We start from the raw sequence: 16,955 nt of genomic DNA, 5'->3' as shown, positions 1-16,955 counted from the left end.
TGAGTGCTTTTCATGTGTAGTGTAACATCATAAAGGAAAGGACCCAGGGACCCATTTTCTAGCTCCACTTGCCTGATAGCTAGCCAGGAGCATTCCCAGGTGGCCAGACAAATGGTGGAGTTTAAGTGTTCCAGACTTTTTCCCCTCCCCCGTCTTCCAGCTAGAATAAAAAATTCTTTGCATCTCTCAATATATGTGTGACCTTTGACAAATCAGTTAACCCCTCTGGGCTTCCGTTTTCTCAACTGGAAAACAAAAAACTGAAGGGTAATTTCCAGCTCTAAACCTCTTCTGTCTCTTTGTCTGTTTCTTTTTTTCTTTCTCTCTCTGTCTCTGTCTCTCTTCCCTTTCTTTTTTCTTCTGTTTTCTCTTTCTGTTTCTCTGTCTGTCTCTGTCTCTCTATTTCTGTCTGTGTTTGTGTCTGTCTCTGTCTCATTCTCTCTTTTCTTCTTCCTTCCTCTGGTAAATGGCTCATTGGCCCCTGACAAATATGGAAAGTGAGAAAGCTCTCTTTGGTTGTTTCTCCCTCTTCAGATACACCAAGATGAAGACAGCAACCAATATCTACATCTTCAACCTGGCCCTGGCTGATGCCTTGGCCACCAGCACACTGCCCTTCCAGAGTGCCAAGTACCTGATGGAGACGTGGCCTTTTGGCGAGCTGCTTTGCAAGGTGGTTCTCTCTATCGATTATTACAACATGTTCACCAGCATCTTTACCCTCACCATGATGAGTGTGGACCGCTACATTGCTGTCTGCCACCCAGTTAAAGCCCTGGATTTCCGCACACCAGCCAAAGCAAAACTGATCAACATCTGTATCTGGCTCCTTTCCTCTGGCATTGGTGTGCCTATCATGATCATGGCTGTGACTCAGGCCAAGGGTAAGTATGTTGATTCCCCAGATTCCTTTGGAAATTTACTGCCTTATAAGGTAGTGAGTCCTCAGTTGCTAAAGTGTCAAAGTCAATGGGTGCAGAGAGAATATAGGTTCCACATTGGGATTGGTGAATATTTGTAATTCTCCTACTAGCTTACAAGCTGTCAGACTCAACTAACTTGATTGATCAATGGACAACGTTGACTGACCAGGGAAACATATGAGTAATTAATCTCTGAGAAACAGGAAACTGGCCAGTATGTGTCTTTCTCCTGGTCTCATCCTTGAGCTCACTTGAAGGGCAGCCTCAATTCTTGCCTTTTGCCCATGGGGCTAGGGTTGAGAAGTTCCTCTTGTTAGATCTATGTGTGAATCCTTGGCTGGGATGACTGTTTTGCCTACAACCTGGAGTGAAGTGGCAAATTGCTAGTTGCCAGAAAAGTCTAGCTTGAAGTAATAGACTTAGTGGGGTGGAGAGCTGAGTTCAAGACAAAAATCTAAGTAAGATCACATTCATTAATTTTTGCAAAGTAGAGAGAGCATTGGCCTGGGAAATAGGAAAAGCAGGGTTCAAATCTTGCTTCTGATAATAATTCAGCTATAAAATCTGGTCAGGGCTCAAACCTAAGTGAAGAGAGATCTCTCTGAGTCATTTCCAGAGAAGAATAATAAGAATTGACATTTAGATATAATGCAAAGTACCTTCTATACATGATTTCATTTTGCCCTCATGCCAAACCTGTAAGGTAGATGTTATTATACCAACTTTACAGATAAGGGGACTAGGTTCCAAGAGGTTAAGACTTCCCTATGGCTGCACAGTTACTGACCCCTTAATTCTAGTGCATTCCTTCTGTTGGTTACTTCCAATTTGTCCTGTCTATGTCTTATTTGTACATAGCTTTTTGTATGCTATTTCCTCCATAGACTGTGAAGTAGCTCTTTGAGGTGGGGACTGTGCTTTTCCTTTTCTTTGCATCCCCAGAATTTAGTATAGTACCTGGAATAGAGTAAGTGATTAATAAATATTTATTAACTTTCTGACAGATGGTAAAAATTAGAGTTGGAATTTGAACTCAGATTGTCGTTTGACATACTGGCTCTTCAGGGTAGCTTTTGACAAGTGACTTTCTCCATACCTTCTGTGATGCTCTCATTTCAGAGAAAGTAAGGCTGATGCTATTGCACAGCTGTGTCTCATTTAAATCCAGTTCACGCACAAGTCACAACCTCATCTGTGACGTCATTGGTCCTCTTCAAACATGAAGGACAAATAGCATCAACTTCGAACAAGCCCAGAGTGGCAAGTCCTTTGGGACAGGGCTGGAGAGAACATGGGAATGGAATGGGTCCTGGCCAGTTAGTCAGTAACTCTTTATTAAGCATCCTACTGTGTACCAGGGACTTTGCTAAGTTCTAGAGACATGAGAAAAAGACAGTTCCTGCCCTTGAGGAGCTTACAATTTAAAGGGGGGAGAGAACATGTAAATAATTATGTACAAACAAGCTACATACAGAATAAAGTAGAGATAATCAATAAAGGGAATTAGAGGGATTGGGAAAGGCTTCTTGCAGAAGTTGGGATTTTAACTGGGATTTGAAGGAAATCAGGAGGAAGATGAGAGGGAGAGCATTCCATGCATAGAGAATAGTGTGTGAAAATGCCCAGAGTTGAGAGATGGAAGATCTTGTTTGAGGAACAAGAAGGAGGTCAGTGTCACTGTCCAGTGCTCACCTGCCTAAGGAAGGTTATGAAAGGTGTTTAAGCTCCTATTGCAAGCATCAGATCAGAGTGGTTTAACAACCAGTGTTACAAAGAGCCAAGAGTGACCCTAATGGATCATAGACAGAGGGGCAGATGTGTCCTCACAGGGATCATTCCCTATATTTCTTTGGAAACTCGTTGTCTTGTGATGTAACAAGTTCCCTGTTGCTAGAAGTATTTAAGGCAAGGCTGGATAATCATTCATTGGTTGGCAGTAGATGTCAAAGGATGAAATCCTCCCATTGGGCAGGATAGATAGACTAAATGACATCCAAAGACCCTTTCAACTCCAGGATCCTATGAGTCTGTATAACCCATTTCAGTGTTCCCTGTCCCTCTGCACATTGTCCCTTGGTTGATATCACCTCAGTGCCCCCTCCTAAAGACCCACTCTATTCCTTCTTGTTGAAAATCAGTGAGGTAAGACAATCACTGGATTCTCCCCTTCTCCATGCCTACATTTATGGCTAAGAAGCCAAAACAGAGGTTGTTATTCTCACCAAATATGGAGAATCAGAAATTGGTTCAGGGTGAATCTTTTCAGAGCTCATCTCAGAAGGCAAGAGGGGAGGGGCAGGATTGACTGTTGCTGCTGTTGCCCACCCTTCCCTTAACTCCCATTGATAATGAATCAGCTGCCAGAAAGCCTTGCCCACCCTCCTGACTTGATAGGGAAGGGATAGGGTAATGAGGGAGGTAGGGAAGAAGGTCAAGGTGGCATCTGGGAGCAACCTCAGTCAGAAATCAGGCCCTTCCTCCCCCTCCCCCCTACCCCCCGACCCGTATGTCTTGTCACCAGCTGTAAAAAGTATATTGGTCGCTTGGCATCTATTCCCTGCTGGCACTAAGCTAGTCCCTGTGGAGTGTTGAAGTAGGCTCTTTAAGGGTGGCACATACTAGTCATTCTTTTCAGTTTCTTTTTGTCCCTCAAGTTGATTCTACTGAGAGGCACCTAAATTGGCTGAATAAACTTCAGTGGCTCCCTTTTATCTGAAATTGCGTATTATCTCCAATATCAAATCAAAAATCCATTATGACCTGGCTTCAACTGACCTTTCAAGCCTCATTACACTTTATTCCCCTTTATGCACTCCACCAAACTGGCCTTCCTGCTGTTCCTGCCTGTATGTTCTCATCTTAGGGTTTCTGTACGCTTTGTCTCTCATTCCCCTCAACCCTGCCAGTGCTTAGAATTTTCTGTGTCTTCACATTCACATCTTAGAATTCCTGTCTTCCTTGCCTACATGAGGGGAAAAATGTACCTCCTTTTTTTTTTTAAGAGGTGAGGATCTACACCCAGAGAGAGGACTGTGGGAACTGAATATGAATCACAATATAGCATTTTCACTCTTTTTTTTTCTTTGCTTGCATTTTGTTTTCTTTCTCATTTTTCCCCTTTTTAATCTGATTTTTCTAGTGCAGCATGACAATTGTATAAATATATATGTAAATTGGATTTAATATATATATATTTAACATGTTTAATATATATTGGATTATTTTCTATTTAGGGGAGGCCATGGGGGGAAAGGGAGGGAAAAATTTGAAACACAAGGTTTTGCAAGGGTGGCTGATGAAAAATTATCCATACACATGTTTTGAAAATAAAACCTGTAATAAAAAAATATGAAGGTGAAGGTGAAAGACTATGGGTTTGGAATCTTATATGTTATCAGACACTGTGGAGTTGGTTGCTTTTGCTGAAATGCTCTTTTCAATCTTTTTCATCCTTGTTAAAAGAAATGGCTCCCTGAGTAGAGCACATGGAAGGAAATGTTTTTTTTTTTTTTAGATGAAGGTGATATAAAAGACAAAATATAAAAAGATTTTATTTTAAGTAAGTCACCAGGAACATTTCAGAGGCAACATGTTCCTGTCACACTACACATAATAAATGCCTAATAAATGGTTGACTGACTGATTGACTCAATCTGCGGTTCTCTTCCTTGTTCTCACTCTGGGGAGAGTTGAGAAATCCACATGCTCCCCAGCCCATGGACTCTCTGTGGTCATTCCCTTACTCCTCCCATGCAGGACAGCCTTGCTAAGCAGGTGCTAGGGACAAGACAGGACTGGAGGAGGGCACCTTGTTCTCATTCTCCCAGCTTGGGGACCGCAGGGCCATAAAAGAAGAAAATGACTACTCGAGAGGGAGGGACTCAGGCTGATTGCTTTGCTCTCTATAATCTTGGTACTTCCTTCGCCAGCCCCAGCTGGAGCCTTGGTAATCTAGCTGTGGGGAAGGGTCATTGCTCAGTTAGTCTTTTTAAAATTTTATTTATTTTATTTTATTTTTTTTAAAGCAACTGGGATTAAGTGACTTGCCCAACGTCACACAGCCAGGAAGTGTTAAGTGTCTGAGGTCGGATTTGAACTCAGGGCCTCCCGACTCCAGGGCTGCTGCTCTATCCACTGCGCCCCAGCTACCCCCCAGCCGCCCCTTCTCAGCTAGTCTCTAACCCCACTTCTGTCTCTGTGCCCCCCAGACGGGATCGTGGTTTGCATGCTCCGCTTCCCGAAGCCCAGCTGGTATTGGGACACCGTGACCAAGATCTGCGTGTTCATCTTCGCCTTCGTGGTCCCCATCCTGGTCATCACCGTGTGCTACGGGCTGATGATTCTGCGCCTGCGCACCGTGCGCCTGCTCTCGGGCTCCAAGGAGAAGGACCGCAACCTGCGGCGCATCACCCGCATGGTGCTGGTGGTGGTGGCCGCCTTCATCATCTGCTGGGCCCCCATCCACGTCTTCGTCATCGTGTGGACCCTCGTGGACATCGACAAGAGGAACCCGCTGGTGCTGGCCAGCCTGCACCTCTGCATTGCCCTGGGCTACACCAACAGCAGCCTCAACCCCGTGCTTTACGCCTTCCTGGACGAGAACTTCAAGCGCTGCTTCCGAGAGTTCTGCCGGCCCTTCCGCCGCGGACCCCATCGGGAGCCCAGCAGCTTCAGCCGCGCGCGGGAGGCCACCGTCCGGGAGCGAGTCTCCACCTGCTCTCCCTCGGACGGCGTCAGTAGGCCGGCCTGACTAGAGCTGGGCCCGGCCTCCCGGGCAGCCCCAGGGGCCGAGCTCAACTCGGAAGTGACCCAGGTCACCACTACAGAGTTTTAGTCACATGGTGGGTGGGGGTGGGAAGGGGGCTACATCAGAGATGGGAGCGAGCTGTAGGAAATCCTAAGGTCTCTCTCCTCTTTGTCTCCTCCCCCACCTCCACGCCACAGCTCCTGGGGGGTCCACCAGGATTGGGAGTGGGGGGCTTTTTTTTTGAGACCCTGGGGGATATGGCTGATATTTCACCCCTTCCCCATTTCCCTCATCCCCCAAGACTTGGGATTTCCTGTAGCTAATTAAAGGCTGGTCTCCACCTCTGTTGGAGTCCATCATAATTGGAACTATGCCTGGAAGGCGTAATTAAGGAATTAAGAACCTTAAAGTGTGTGGGAGAAAGGAGAAAGTACCCCCATCCTAGTTGGGTTTGAGTGAGAGAGTTAAGTGTCTCACTTTAGTGCAGGTTTATCTGTGATGAAGTGGAGGAAATAATTTGTGGCGTTATCCCTCTAAAGCTGGATTCAGGAGAAATCCTGTTCTTTCCCTCCCACCCCTTCCATCCATACATATACTGACGTCCCTTACCCAAGGATTTGGTTTTTCCAAAATCATTGAATGGCAGAGATGGAAAGGACCTAAGTGATGTCTCTGATCTGACTAACAATCTCTCCAATGGTAATGAGTCCAACAGGTAGTCATTCAGTTTCTTCTTGAAGGCCTCTAGAGAAGGAGAATTCACCACTTCCTAAAGCAGCCCATTCCATTTGGGGACAGCTCTGGATGATGTTACTTTTTCCCTGACATCACATTTAAATCTATCTCTTTGCAACTTTTACCCAATGGATTTTTTTTTGTGGGTGGGGTAAGGGGAGGGAGAGACAGACAGATGTCTACACAGACAGACCTAGTCGGTCTCAGAATTCCTGTTTTTGGTTCACCTATGTCAGTCATTCCATTTGGAATTTTCTTGGCAAAGATACTGGAGAGCTTTGCCATCTCCTTCTCCAGCTTATTTTACAGATGAAGAAACTGAAGCAGAAAAGAGTAAGTGACTTGCCCAGGGTCACACAGCTAGTAAGTGTCTAAGACCAGATTTTCAGTTAGAGGCCCAGCACTCTATCCATTGAGTCCCTGGTTGCTCCTTAGAACTCCCTGCCCGCTTCTTCTGGATTTGCCTGTCTATAACCTGTAAGGTCAGGGATCTTTACCCCATGATCCTACCCAGAGTATTTCTTTCCTTTGATCGTTAAATTACTGATGTCAAGAAAGATGGGGAAGGAGAGGGAAAATCCCTGGGTTAGTTGGCTGCAGAGTAGATTTGATTTATTTTTTTCTAAAACTTAATGAAACAATTTTTAGATTTGCCCCTAACTTGCTATTTGATCCTGGGCAAGTCAGTCTTCCTTTCTAAGCTGTAGCTCTCCTTTCACTAAAATGAGGGGTTTGAATTAGATGATCCTTTCATGTTCTAACATTCACTTCTGTGATTCTCTTTCCCCAGAGAACAGATCTCTTCCCAGAGCCTCTCCTCCCCCTTCCTTGTTCTGCTCCTTCTCCCTTCAGTCACGCTAACTTGGGCTCTCATGTTGAAGTGTCGAGTTGACATCCTTGTAAAAACAAATTTAATTTTCTTCCTTTTTTGGGACAAATTGAGGTAAATTGACATTTTTATCTCAAACAGAAAAAAAATGTGAACAATCCACTTCTCCTCTCCCCTTGACAGTCATTTCCGTGGAACAAAAGCCTTTTTTCCCTCTGTATCTGTGGCGCTGTCACTCACCTTCGGGTGCTCAGAGGGCCAAGCACCCTGGCTGGTGCAGGAAGGCATTGGCAGAGTGCCAGAAGAGTGGGAGGCAGGGTAGGAGTTGGGGGAGTCACTGGAACTCTCTCATATGCCCTCTTTCCATATTTTGCTTCTCCCTTAAACCCCATCATTGTTTCCTGACTGTGGAGAACTGGGGACCCTCCAAGACACACTCTGAACTATACGGATGGGACTGGGGTCTCACCAGTGGTCACCTCCATTTGTAATCTGACCAGCTTTGGCCACTTCCTTGAGCTCTTCTCTATTTGCAGAAAGACAGAGCCTAGTAGCAATCCCATCCAGAGATCATCACTCTCCTGGGGAGACAGAGACAAGACAAACCTCCTGGAGCACTGAATCCCATGGATGAAACCCTGGGACGATGCTGAAACCCCCTTGACTGGCAACTCAATGTCACCACGGTGGAAGGAATTTCAGAAGGGCTATAACTTTGCCCAAATCTGCTGCTTATAAATTGCACAGCTCAAAATAAAAATAAATAACCAACTAGGTGAAAGGCCCTGGGTTCACCCGAGGCAAATGGCCAGTTTAACTGCTCACCAGCACCAGATGTGCCTCTGCTGCTGGCTTTTGTATGCTTCTCATTCATGCTATTCATTCAGAGGTAATTATTGTGTGTAACTGGTCCTGGCTGCTCTTTCTAAGCACTTGTACACGTGTATCTATTTTCTTCCTACTAACAGTTCCCTTTCAATGTCTGTGAATAAGTTCAAGTCTGACTTCCTTTACCTTTGTGAGACTTTGTTCCTGCACGCCACTAAGACTTGGTTAAGTCACCTGGAGATCAATCTCCATCAGGCACATATAGGGAAGCAGGTGGTGGGGTATAGAATTATTAAAGGTGATTGTGATGCATTGGGTCACTCCCAATGAAAAGTTGTCATGTCCCCTGCTGGACTATTCGGCAGCAACTCAGAATTCTGCTTTAGAACTTGGGATGATCCAGCTATGCTCCATAACTATGGTCATGCCCAAAGGGGCTGGAAGAGCCCAGCTGTCTAGTGACTAAACCCAGCACTGGAAGCTTCCTTCCTTCTACTGATTATCTCTCTTAATCTAGCCATTCATTAAGTTCACTGGGGAGTTATTATGCTTCTGACAGAAATAGCACGAGGGAGTTCATTTTTGGTGTATTTGACTTGAGACCTTGTCCCCTGAAGCAGTGACATATAGACATCTTCCTGGATTAAGATGGGGTTGGAGGATGAAGGGGTGGAGAGAGAAAGGGAAAGGGGACAGAGACAGAAAGGAAGAGAGACAGAGGGAAAGGAGGAGAAAGAGATGGAGATGAGACAAAGTAAGGAAAAGGGGGAGGATAGGAAGGGGAAGGGAGGAGAGAGATGGGAGAAGAGAAAGAGGAGAAGAGAGAAACAGGAGAAAGAGAGGAGAATAGGAGGGAGAGAGGACAAACTCAGGTGAAGGAGAGACAGGGAGAAAGGGGAAAAGAAATAGGAAACAGAAAGGAGGCAGGAAAAGAAAGTGAGAGAGAAGAGAGGGAAATGAGAGAGGGATGGAGGAGAAAGAAAAAAGAGTGGGGGAGAGAGGAAACAAAGGGAGAAAAAAGGAGGGAGAAGGAAAGGGAGAGAGGAGAGAGAGAAATGACAAACAAGAGAAAAAAGAAAAAATGAGATAGGGGTGGGTGTGTGTGCGTGTTTCCTTCTGGAATGAGTCTTTTCTTTTATATGTTCTCTCAAAGAACATAAACCTTCACCTACTAGTCTGTCTGTGACCTGGAATAGGAGGGATCTAGTAGAAGTAGGTCCAGAGCTGATTGTGCTCTCAGGCATAGGTGATGATAAGAATTATCTGCAGGCAAAAGGCATAGAAATGCAATTTGGAGTGTGTAGCACACTTTTCCTGGATTTTTAGCAAAGCATTTGGTAGTTTCTCATACTATTCTTGTGGAGAAAATGGAGAGCTGTAGATCTGATGATAATGTAGTCACATGGATTCCAGTGCCAGGCAGTGAGGTTCAAAAAAAGGCAAAAAACAGTCCCTGCCTTCAAAGAACTTCCAGTCTAATATGAATGATTCTTAGTTAATCATGGGGTCTACAATCCCAGGAATCTAGGCTTGGTCCTGCACCTGTATAAAAGCATAGGTGAATGATCTGCTCATCAAGTACTGGTGACACTGAGTTGGGAGGGATGGCTCATATAGGATGACAAAGTCAGGATCCCAAAATTTAATATGAAAAGCTTTAGGGGAAAAAAGGTTTCCCCAAGTTCAAGATTATGAAGGATGGCGATCAACAGCTGTTTCAAGATAAATCTGAGGATGTTAGTGAACCTCAAGCTCCATCAGTCAGTGATGAAATATGTCAGCCACACTGAGATTAATGAGATCTTGGGCTATATTAAGACAGATGTTGCTTCCAGGAAAAATGAAGGTGCTAATCCCACTGTTCTTTGCCCTCATCAGACCAGTTCAAATTGTGCTTCAGACATATGACACTTACTAGCTGTGTGATTCTGGGCAAGTCGCTTAATCCTGATAACCTCTGGTGAGGGAGGGAGAGAGGGAAAGCGTTGTGTTCTGTTTGGGTGCAGCTGAAGAAAGAAACTGATAAGCTGGAGAGAGTACAGAGGAAAACCAGGGTGTTGAAGGGCCTTTGGTTTGCATCCTATGTGGATTGAAGGAACTGGGCATGCATTTGAGGGACATGCTACCTATCTTCAGGTACTTGAAGGGTTTTGATGCAGAGAAAAGATGAGATGTTCTGTATGACACCAGAGGTTAGAACCAAGAGGAGCAGGTGGAGATTTTGAAGAGCAACTTTTGGCTTGATAAGAGAGGGGAAAATAATATTAGAGTGGTCCAAAAATGGAATGGACTGCTTTGAGGGAGTGGTGCGCTATCTCTCCTAGGAGAAGATGGGATCTCTGAAGGATGTTGCTAAGATTAAGGAAGACTGGGGAAGACTCCTCTTGGAGGTGGGATTTTAGCTGAGAATTGAAGCTAGAGCAAGCAGGAGGCAGAGATAAAGAAGGAGAGCCAGTGTCCTCCCTAATGTAGAAGTCCCGTCTCAATACTCAAAACTTGAATTTGGAGACTCTTCAAAGAATCAAAAGGAGGTGATCCATTACTCAATGAGCAAGACTAGAATTTGTGACTCCCAGTTGAAGGCAGGAGTGCTCCATCTCTTAAGGGTACCAGTGTAGACCAGAATCCCCCATATATGAAAGAATGACTTTCATGTTGGGATAGTTTATGAAGTCAGCCTGAGTAAGCAAGTATAAATGATTCCTGTCTAAACAATAGTGCCTAAATTAAGATTGAGGTTCATGTGGCAGAGATTTCTGGAGGAGCTTTTTTCTTCCAATAACACAAACAAGAATTTGTTTTATTTTCTGGAACCAGTCTCCAAACTGACCCTTGTGGTCCCTGGTGACCTCTACTGGGTATGTTTTCTGAGTAGCATTTTGTCAAATATTTCTGTGTTATAGTTCTTGAGGAGAATAGTTGGGCAGACATTCAGAAAAACACACGATGGATTTGGAGGCAGAAGATCCGAGTTCAGATCTTGACTCTGCCATTGAGGATATTCTTATGTGTCCTTTGACAATAGCTTTCACATTTCAGGGACTCCTGAGGGGGCTGGGTAGGATAATCTTTAAGTTTCCTTCCAGCTTTAAATATTCCACCTCCTCTGCAGAGTCTGGTGCTAGACACTATGAAGGACAGGGGTGGGTGGATTCTAGGGTCTCTGTCTTGAGGGTGCCTTTACTCCAGGTGGAAATAGAGACACTAAGAATAGCTGAAATAAAGAAACACAGTTAATTGCTAAGCAACACAGCAAACTACTCTATTTGCCAAAGGGTGTAAATCTGTAAGTGCACAGAGCTTTCCAGCAAGTGCGTTTAATCGGAGAGGGCTCCCCAGAAAGAATGGACTGAGCGGACTTTCCTCCCCAAAGGATAGAAGGTACATGGATAGGTGCAAATCGGGTAGGGAGAGACCTGCCAAGTCAACAAGAGATTTTGTGACCAGGGCCTGGGTATGTGGTTGTGGCTGGAAGGACCAGTAGATGTCAGAATGAGAACGAGCCAGTGTTAGGACTCCAAGGACCTAGGTCCTGGTACAGGTACTGCAAGGCTATTATTAGCTCACTGTGTGTCCCTGACACAAGTGACTTTCTCTCTCTGTAAAATGAGGGAGCTGGTAGGGATGACCTACCTTTCTGGCTTGACCTCCCATGTGTCTCTTCTTGTGTTTCAGAGTCCAAGGAGACTCAGCTCAATGAGATGCTAGAAGGGAAGCTGGAAGACTTGAATTATAATGGAGAAATTAAGTTCTGGGAGGCAAGGGGTTTGTTTTCTGGGGTTTATTTCTCTTAAGCACACCAAACATGAAGGTCTTTTTGTTTTTATATTTTTTACAACCAAATCACAAACCAAATTTTTGTTTTTATGTACAAAATTAGCGGTGAATTTACATTCATAGAGGATGTAGTGAAAAGCAGTATAGAGTAGTGGTTAGGGGGTCAGCCTTGATGCCAGGAAGTTTCCTCACTTAGGAGTTTTCTGTATTGATGATGTCACAAGTTTAGTATCTATGCTTAAAAAAACTGACCCAATAGCAACAACCCAACCTCAATAACAAGCATGCTCTATACCATGTGGATTTCTATTGTCCTTCCCCCAACAAGACATTTTCTATCTTCCTCATATCATTCCAGAAGTTTGTTTTTTCCATGGTCTTACATTTCTAGAAATTGTTACATCTCTATAGAGACTAGGAGATATGTTTGGAGCCCATCCCTTATGTATGATAATGTAAGACTTGGTTGAGTAGAAATGAATAATTTTGCCAAGGGATGAAGCGTAGAAAAACTCAGACTTAGGAAATATCAGACTGGATTAGTCATTAGAATGTATAAAATGAGAGGAAGCCTTTTTTGAAAAAAAATTATTTCTCTCAATTATATGTAAAAACAATTTTAAATATTCATTTCTTAAAATGTTAACATTTGGGTCTTTAAACTTCTCTTTCATTGAGAAATCAAGTAATTTTACATAGGTTATACATGTGTAGTAATGCAAAACATATTTCCATATTAGTCATGTTGTGAAAGAAAACAGACCAGAAAAAAAAAAACTAAGAAAAATAAATAAAGCTTTTTAAAAAGTATGCTTCAGCCTGTATTCAGACTGCATCAGTTCTTTCTCTGGAGATGGATAACATTTTTCACAAAAAGTTTTTTGGAATTATTCTGGATCACTGTAATGCTAAGAATAGTTAACTCACTCACAGTTGTACAATATTACTGTTACTGTATATATTGTTCTCCTGATTCTGCTCGCTTCACTTTGCATCAGTTCATGTAAATCTTTCCAGGTTTTTTCTGAAAGCATTCTGCTCATCATTTCTTATAGAACAATAGTATTCCATCCCAATCTTATACAACATCTTGTTCAGTCCTTCCTTAATTGATGGACATTTCCTCAATGTACAATTCTTTGCCACCACCAAAAAACTGCTATAAATATTTTTGTGTACATAAGTCTGTTTCATTTTTCTTTGATTTCTTTGGGATATAAATCTAGCAGTGATTTTGCTGGATATGCACAATTTTATAGACCTTTGGATATAATTCTAAATTGCTCTCCACAATGATTAAATCAGTTCACAATGCCATCAACGTACATTAGTGTCTCAATTTTCCCACCTCCTATTAGGAAGGACCTTCCTAAATTCTACATAGTATGACAGATCTGGGAAAAATCTCAGAACACCGAAGAGACAGTGGTATCCCCAAAAACCTAGAAAGAAGAGAATAACAAAGAGAAGGGAGCCAATAGCATTAAAAGACTCCAGAGAGGTCAAAGAGAATGAGTATTGATTTTTTAAAAAGACCATTTGGAGCTGTCCAAGAGTAAGGAATTCTTAGCTTTGGGAGGTTGTGAATTTCTTGATTATTGAAAGCCTTTCAGTGAGGCTAGAGGAATACTTGGAGATATAAAAAGGAATCTTGCTTAGATGTAGGTTGAACTTGACAGCTTCTGTGGTTTCTCACAATCCTGAGGTTCTATAACTAGCTCCCTGTTTGACCATATACAAGTTAGATCCCTCTGCCTCACTTTTCCATGATAAACATTTCTTTTTTTTTTTTTTTAAGATTTATTTTATTATAGCTTTTTATTTACAAAGCATATGCATGGGTAATCTTTCAACACTGATCCTTGCAAAACCTTCTGTTCTAAATTTTCTCCTCCTCCCCACCCTGTCCCTAGATGGCAGGCAGTCCAATATATTTATACAGTTATTTTGCTGCACAAGAAAAATCAGATTAAAAAAAAAATCAGATCCAGAAAGAAAAAAAAAACCTGACAAGGAAAACAAAAATGCAAGCAAACAATAACAGAAAGAGTGAAAATGCTATGTTGTAAGCTATACTCAGTTTCCACAGTCCTCTCTCTGGGTGTAGATGGCTCTTTTCATCATTGAACAATTGGAACTGGTTTGAATCATCTCATTGTTGAAGACAGCCACGTACATCAGAATTGATCCTCATCTCCTGGTTCTGCTCATTTCACTCAGCATCAGTTTGTGTAAGTCTCCCCAGGCCTCTCTGAAATCATCCTGCTGGTCATTTCTTACAGAACAATTATATTCCATAACATTCATATACTGCAATTTATTCAGCCATTCTCCAATTGATGGGCATCCACTCAGTTTCCAGTTTCTTGCTATTACAAAGAGGGCTGTCACAAATATTTTTGCCCATGTGAGTCCCTTTCCCTTCTTTAAAATCTCTTTGGGATATAAGCCCAGTAGAAACACTGCTGGGTATGCACAGTTTGATAACTTTTTGAGCATAGTTCCAAATTGTTCTCCAGAGTGGTTGGATCCATTCACAACTCCATCAACAATGTATCAGTGTTCCAGTTTTCCCACATCCCCTCCAACATTCATCATTATCTTTTCCTATCATCTTAGCCAATCTGAGAGGTGTGTAGTGGTATCTCAGAGTTGTCTTAATTTGCATTTCTCTGATCACTAGTAATTTAGAGCACCTTTTCATATGACTAGAAATAGTTTCAATTTCTTCATCTGAAAATTGTTCATATCCTTTGACCATTTATCAATTGGAGAATGGCTTGGTTTCTTATAAATTAGAATCAATTCTCTATATATTTTGGAAATGAGGCCTTTATCAGAATCTTGTAAAGGAATTTATGAACCCAAAAGTTGTATTATTGTCCCCAATTTACAGATAAGAAAATAGGTAGGCTCCCTATAGGAACCTGAGCACTTCAGGTGCTCAGGGTCATACAACCAATAAGTGTCTAAGTCACATTTGAACTCAGATCCTTTCTACTGCTGGTCCAGCACAATATTCATTGTGCTATCCAGTTGCCTCTTTTAGGGTTAGAATATAAAAGGTGATTGAGGTAATTTCTAAAGATTTCTGCCAGCTCCAAACTTGTAAGGGAAAAGTGCTTACTCTGCAGCTTCCTACCCCTCTGCTCACCCAGTGTCTGAGATCTATAGGAGAAAAGAACTGGGACATTTCTGAAGGGGGGAGTGGGAGAGAGGAGTGCTTTTTACAAAAATAGATTTGGGGGCCTGATGTTTAAATTTATACTCTAAGTACAAGGTGATGTCAGAGCCTAGAAAGTTCTTTTAGGAGATTAAAAATATATGAAGAATGTATAAAATAATATTGATTGGGGAAGGAGGAGTCTTCCCTAAGCCCAAACTTGGAAACCAAGTCAGCCACCCGACCTCCCTAAAAAGGGGGACTACTATTTTCTAGTTTGATTATCTGTGTATTGTCCCTTCACTCCTCCCCTATTCCTTTGTGATGTTTTCAAGTCAGCTTTTGAAATCCGAGGCAAACATTCCCATCATGCAGTGAATTTGGGGCTCCTGCTGTGTCTCCTCTGAACAATGAATTAGTCCTCAGGGACTGTGAGTCAGTATTACTGATGGAGACTCATTGACAAAAACAAGCCTAGCGTGCACCCTAGCTCCCAGCAGACACAACTCTTGGATTATTTTGTGTGTGGGATCCTCTGTACCTTTTTGCACAGGGAAATCATGACTTTCTGGGCCCTGATCCCAATTGTTAATGTGCTAACAATCCCTGAAGAGGATGAGAACATCCTTTTGCTTTGCCCTTGAGTTTCCTAAGCAGGGTGGGTCTAATTTTAATAAATGGCTCTTGGTGGAGCAGCATCTCCCGGAAGATTTATGTGTGTCTTGCTCCGAGGCCATGTAGCTGGGTGAGTTCCATCGTGGCCCCAGTGGGGGATGACAACTGGGTTCATTCTGGGAGTGTTTCCACACCAATAAAAAAAAGGCCTTCTGAGAATGAGACAAGCTGTGCCCCTGGATTTGGGAAGCATATTTCTGTATAATAACTTGAACCAGTAGTTCGGTATTTTTGTAAAGAAATCTGATCTCCTAAAGACAGCCCTCCTTCCAACCTTTCTCCTTGAATCTCCTCTACTGCAATAGAGAGGATACAGCACTGATCCAGACGACAGTAAGTTTGGGTTCAAATCCTGGCTCTTCCATTTACTTGATGGACAGCCTGATCCTAGTCACTTTCCCTCACTGGACCTCAGTTTCCCTTCTGTAAAATAAATAGATTGGACTCAGTGAATCATCTCTAGCTTTTGCTAGTTTTACTCTATGGACTCCAGGGAACATTTTTCCTTTACAGAGTTGGCTGTTTGCTGATGGATAAAGGGATTTATCGGTTTCTATCTGTCTATAGCATTTTAAAAGTTTGAAAGGCATAATTCCAGGGTAACTTAATCATTTTGTTAACAATGCCAGCATTTTAATAAAAGGATGGTCATTTGGCCATCTCTCTCTTAGACCAAAGACAATCATGACAGTGGACTCATAGCTTATACGCCCATTGGAAGAGAGATGTTCCAGGGTGGCAATCAACTCTGAGTGGTTAATAGTTAATGAAAGAATGAATATTACAATGAAGAGCTGGACCTGAATTTTGATTATGTCATTTAGTTCTCAAGCTATGCCCAGCCTTAGGCAATTTATTCAAAATATTTGTCTCTACTCAAACCTGAGTAGATTTAAAGTAATTGGTTAATAATAATCATTTTTCTCACATCTATCTACTTATTATCTATCTATAGTTCTATCATCTATCTGTCATCTATTTATCTATCTATTATCTAGCTAGCTAGCTAGCTTAACTTCTCCTTTATCTCTGAGGCTTTTTCCTGGGGGATTGTCCTGGATATCTGAACAGGGAACTCTCAGGCTGGAAAGAGAGAGTGATGTTCTTCAGGTGGAAGGGCTACTGATCTTCTGCCCCCTAATCAAGCTCCAGTGCTGCTTATTTGAAGATATTTCTCTATCCAGGAACAGGGGGAGGGGGGGCGCGAATCTGTTATTCTCAATAAAGTGAAGGTTTCTCTAGGTCTTTTTTCTCTTTCCTAGAATGGGAGAATGAGGA

At 42.7% G+C, this 16,955-nt stretch overlaps 1 protein-coding gene across 1 annotated transcript in view; it reads left to right on the top strand.

Annotated features, from left to right (window-relative positions):
* The window catches only part of OPRD1 (opioid receptor delta 1), a 56,417-nt gene extending 43,261 nt beyond the window's left edge, over positions 1–13,156 (top strand). The window contains exons 2-3 of the mRNA XM_051988027.1: positions 535–884; positions 5,132–13,156. Of these exons, the coding sequence (XP_051843987.1) occupies positions 535–884; positions 5,132–5,673 (892 nt within the window). The 3' untranslated portion in view covers positions 5,674–13,156. The remainder of the gene's footprint in view (positions 1–534; positions 885–5,131) is intronic.
* Positions 13,157–16,955: the final 3,799 nt, after the last annotated feature.

Source organism: Antechinus flavipes, chromosome 3 (assembly GCF_016432865.1).
Source record: "Antechinus flavipes isolate AdamAnt ecotype Samford, QLD, Australia chromosome 3, AdamAnt_v2, whole genome shotgun sequence".
Classification (NCBI taxonomy): domain Eukaryota; kingdom Metazoa; phylum Chordata; class Mammalia; order Dasyuromorphia; family Dasyuridae; genus Antechinus; species Antechinus flavipes.
This window is presented reverse-complemented; position numbering and strand designations above follow the sequence as displayed.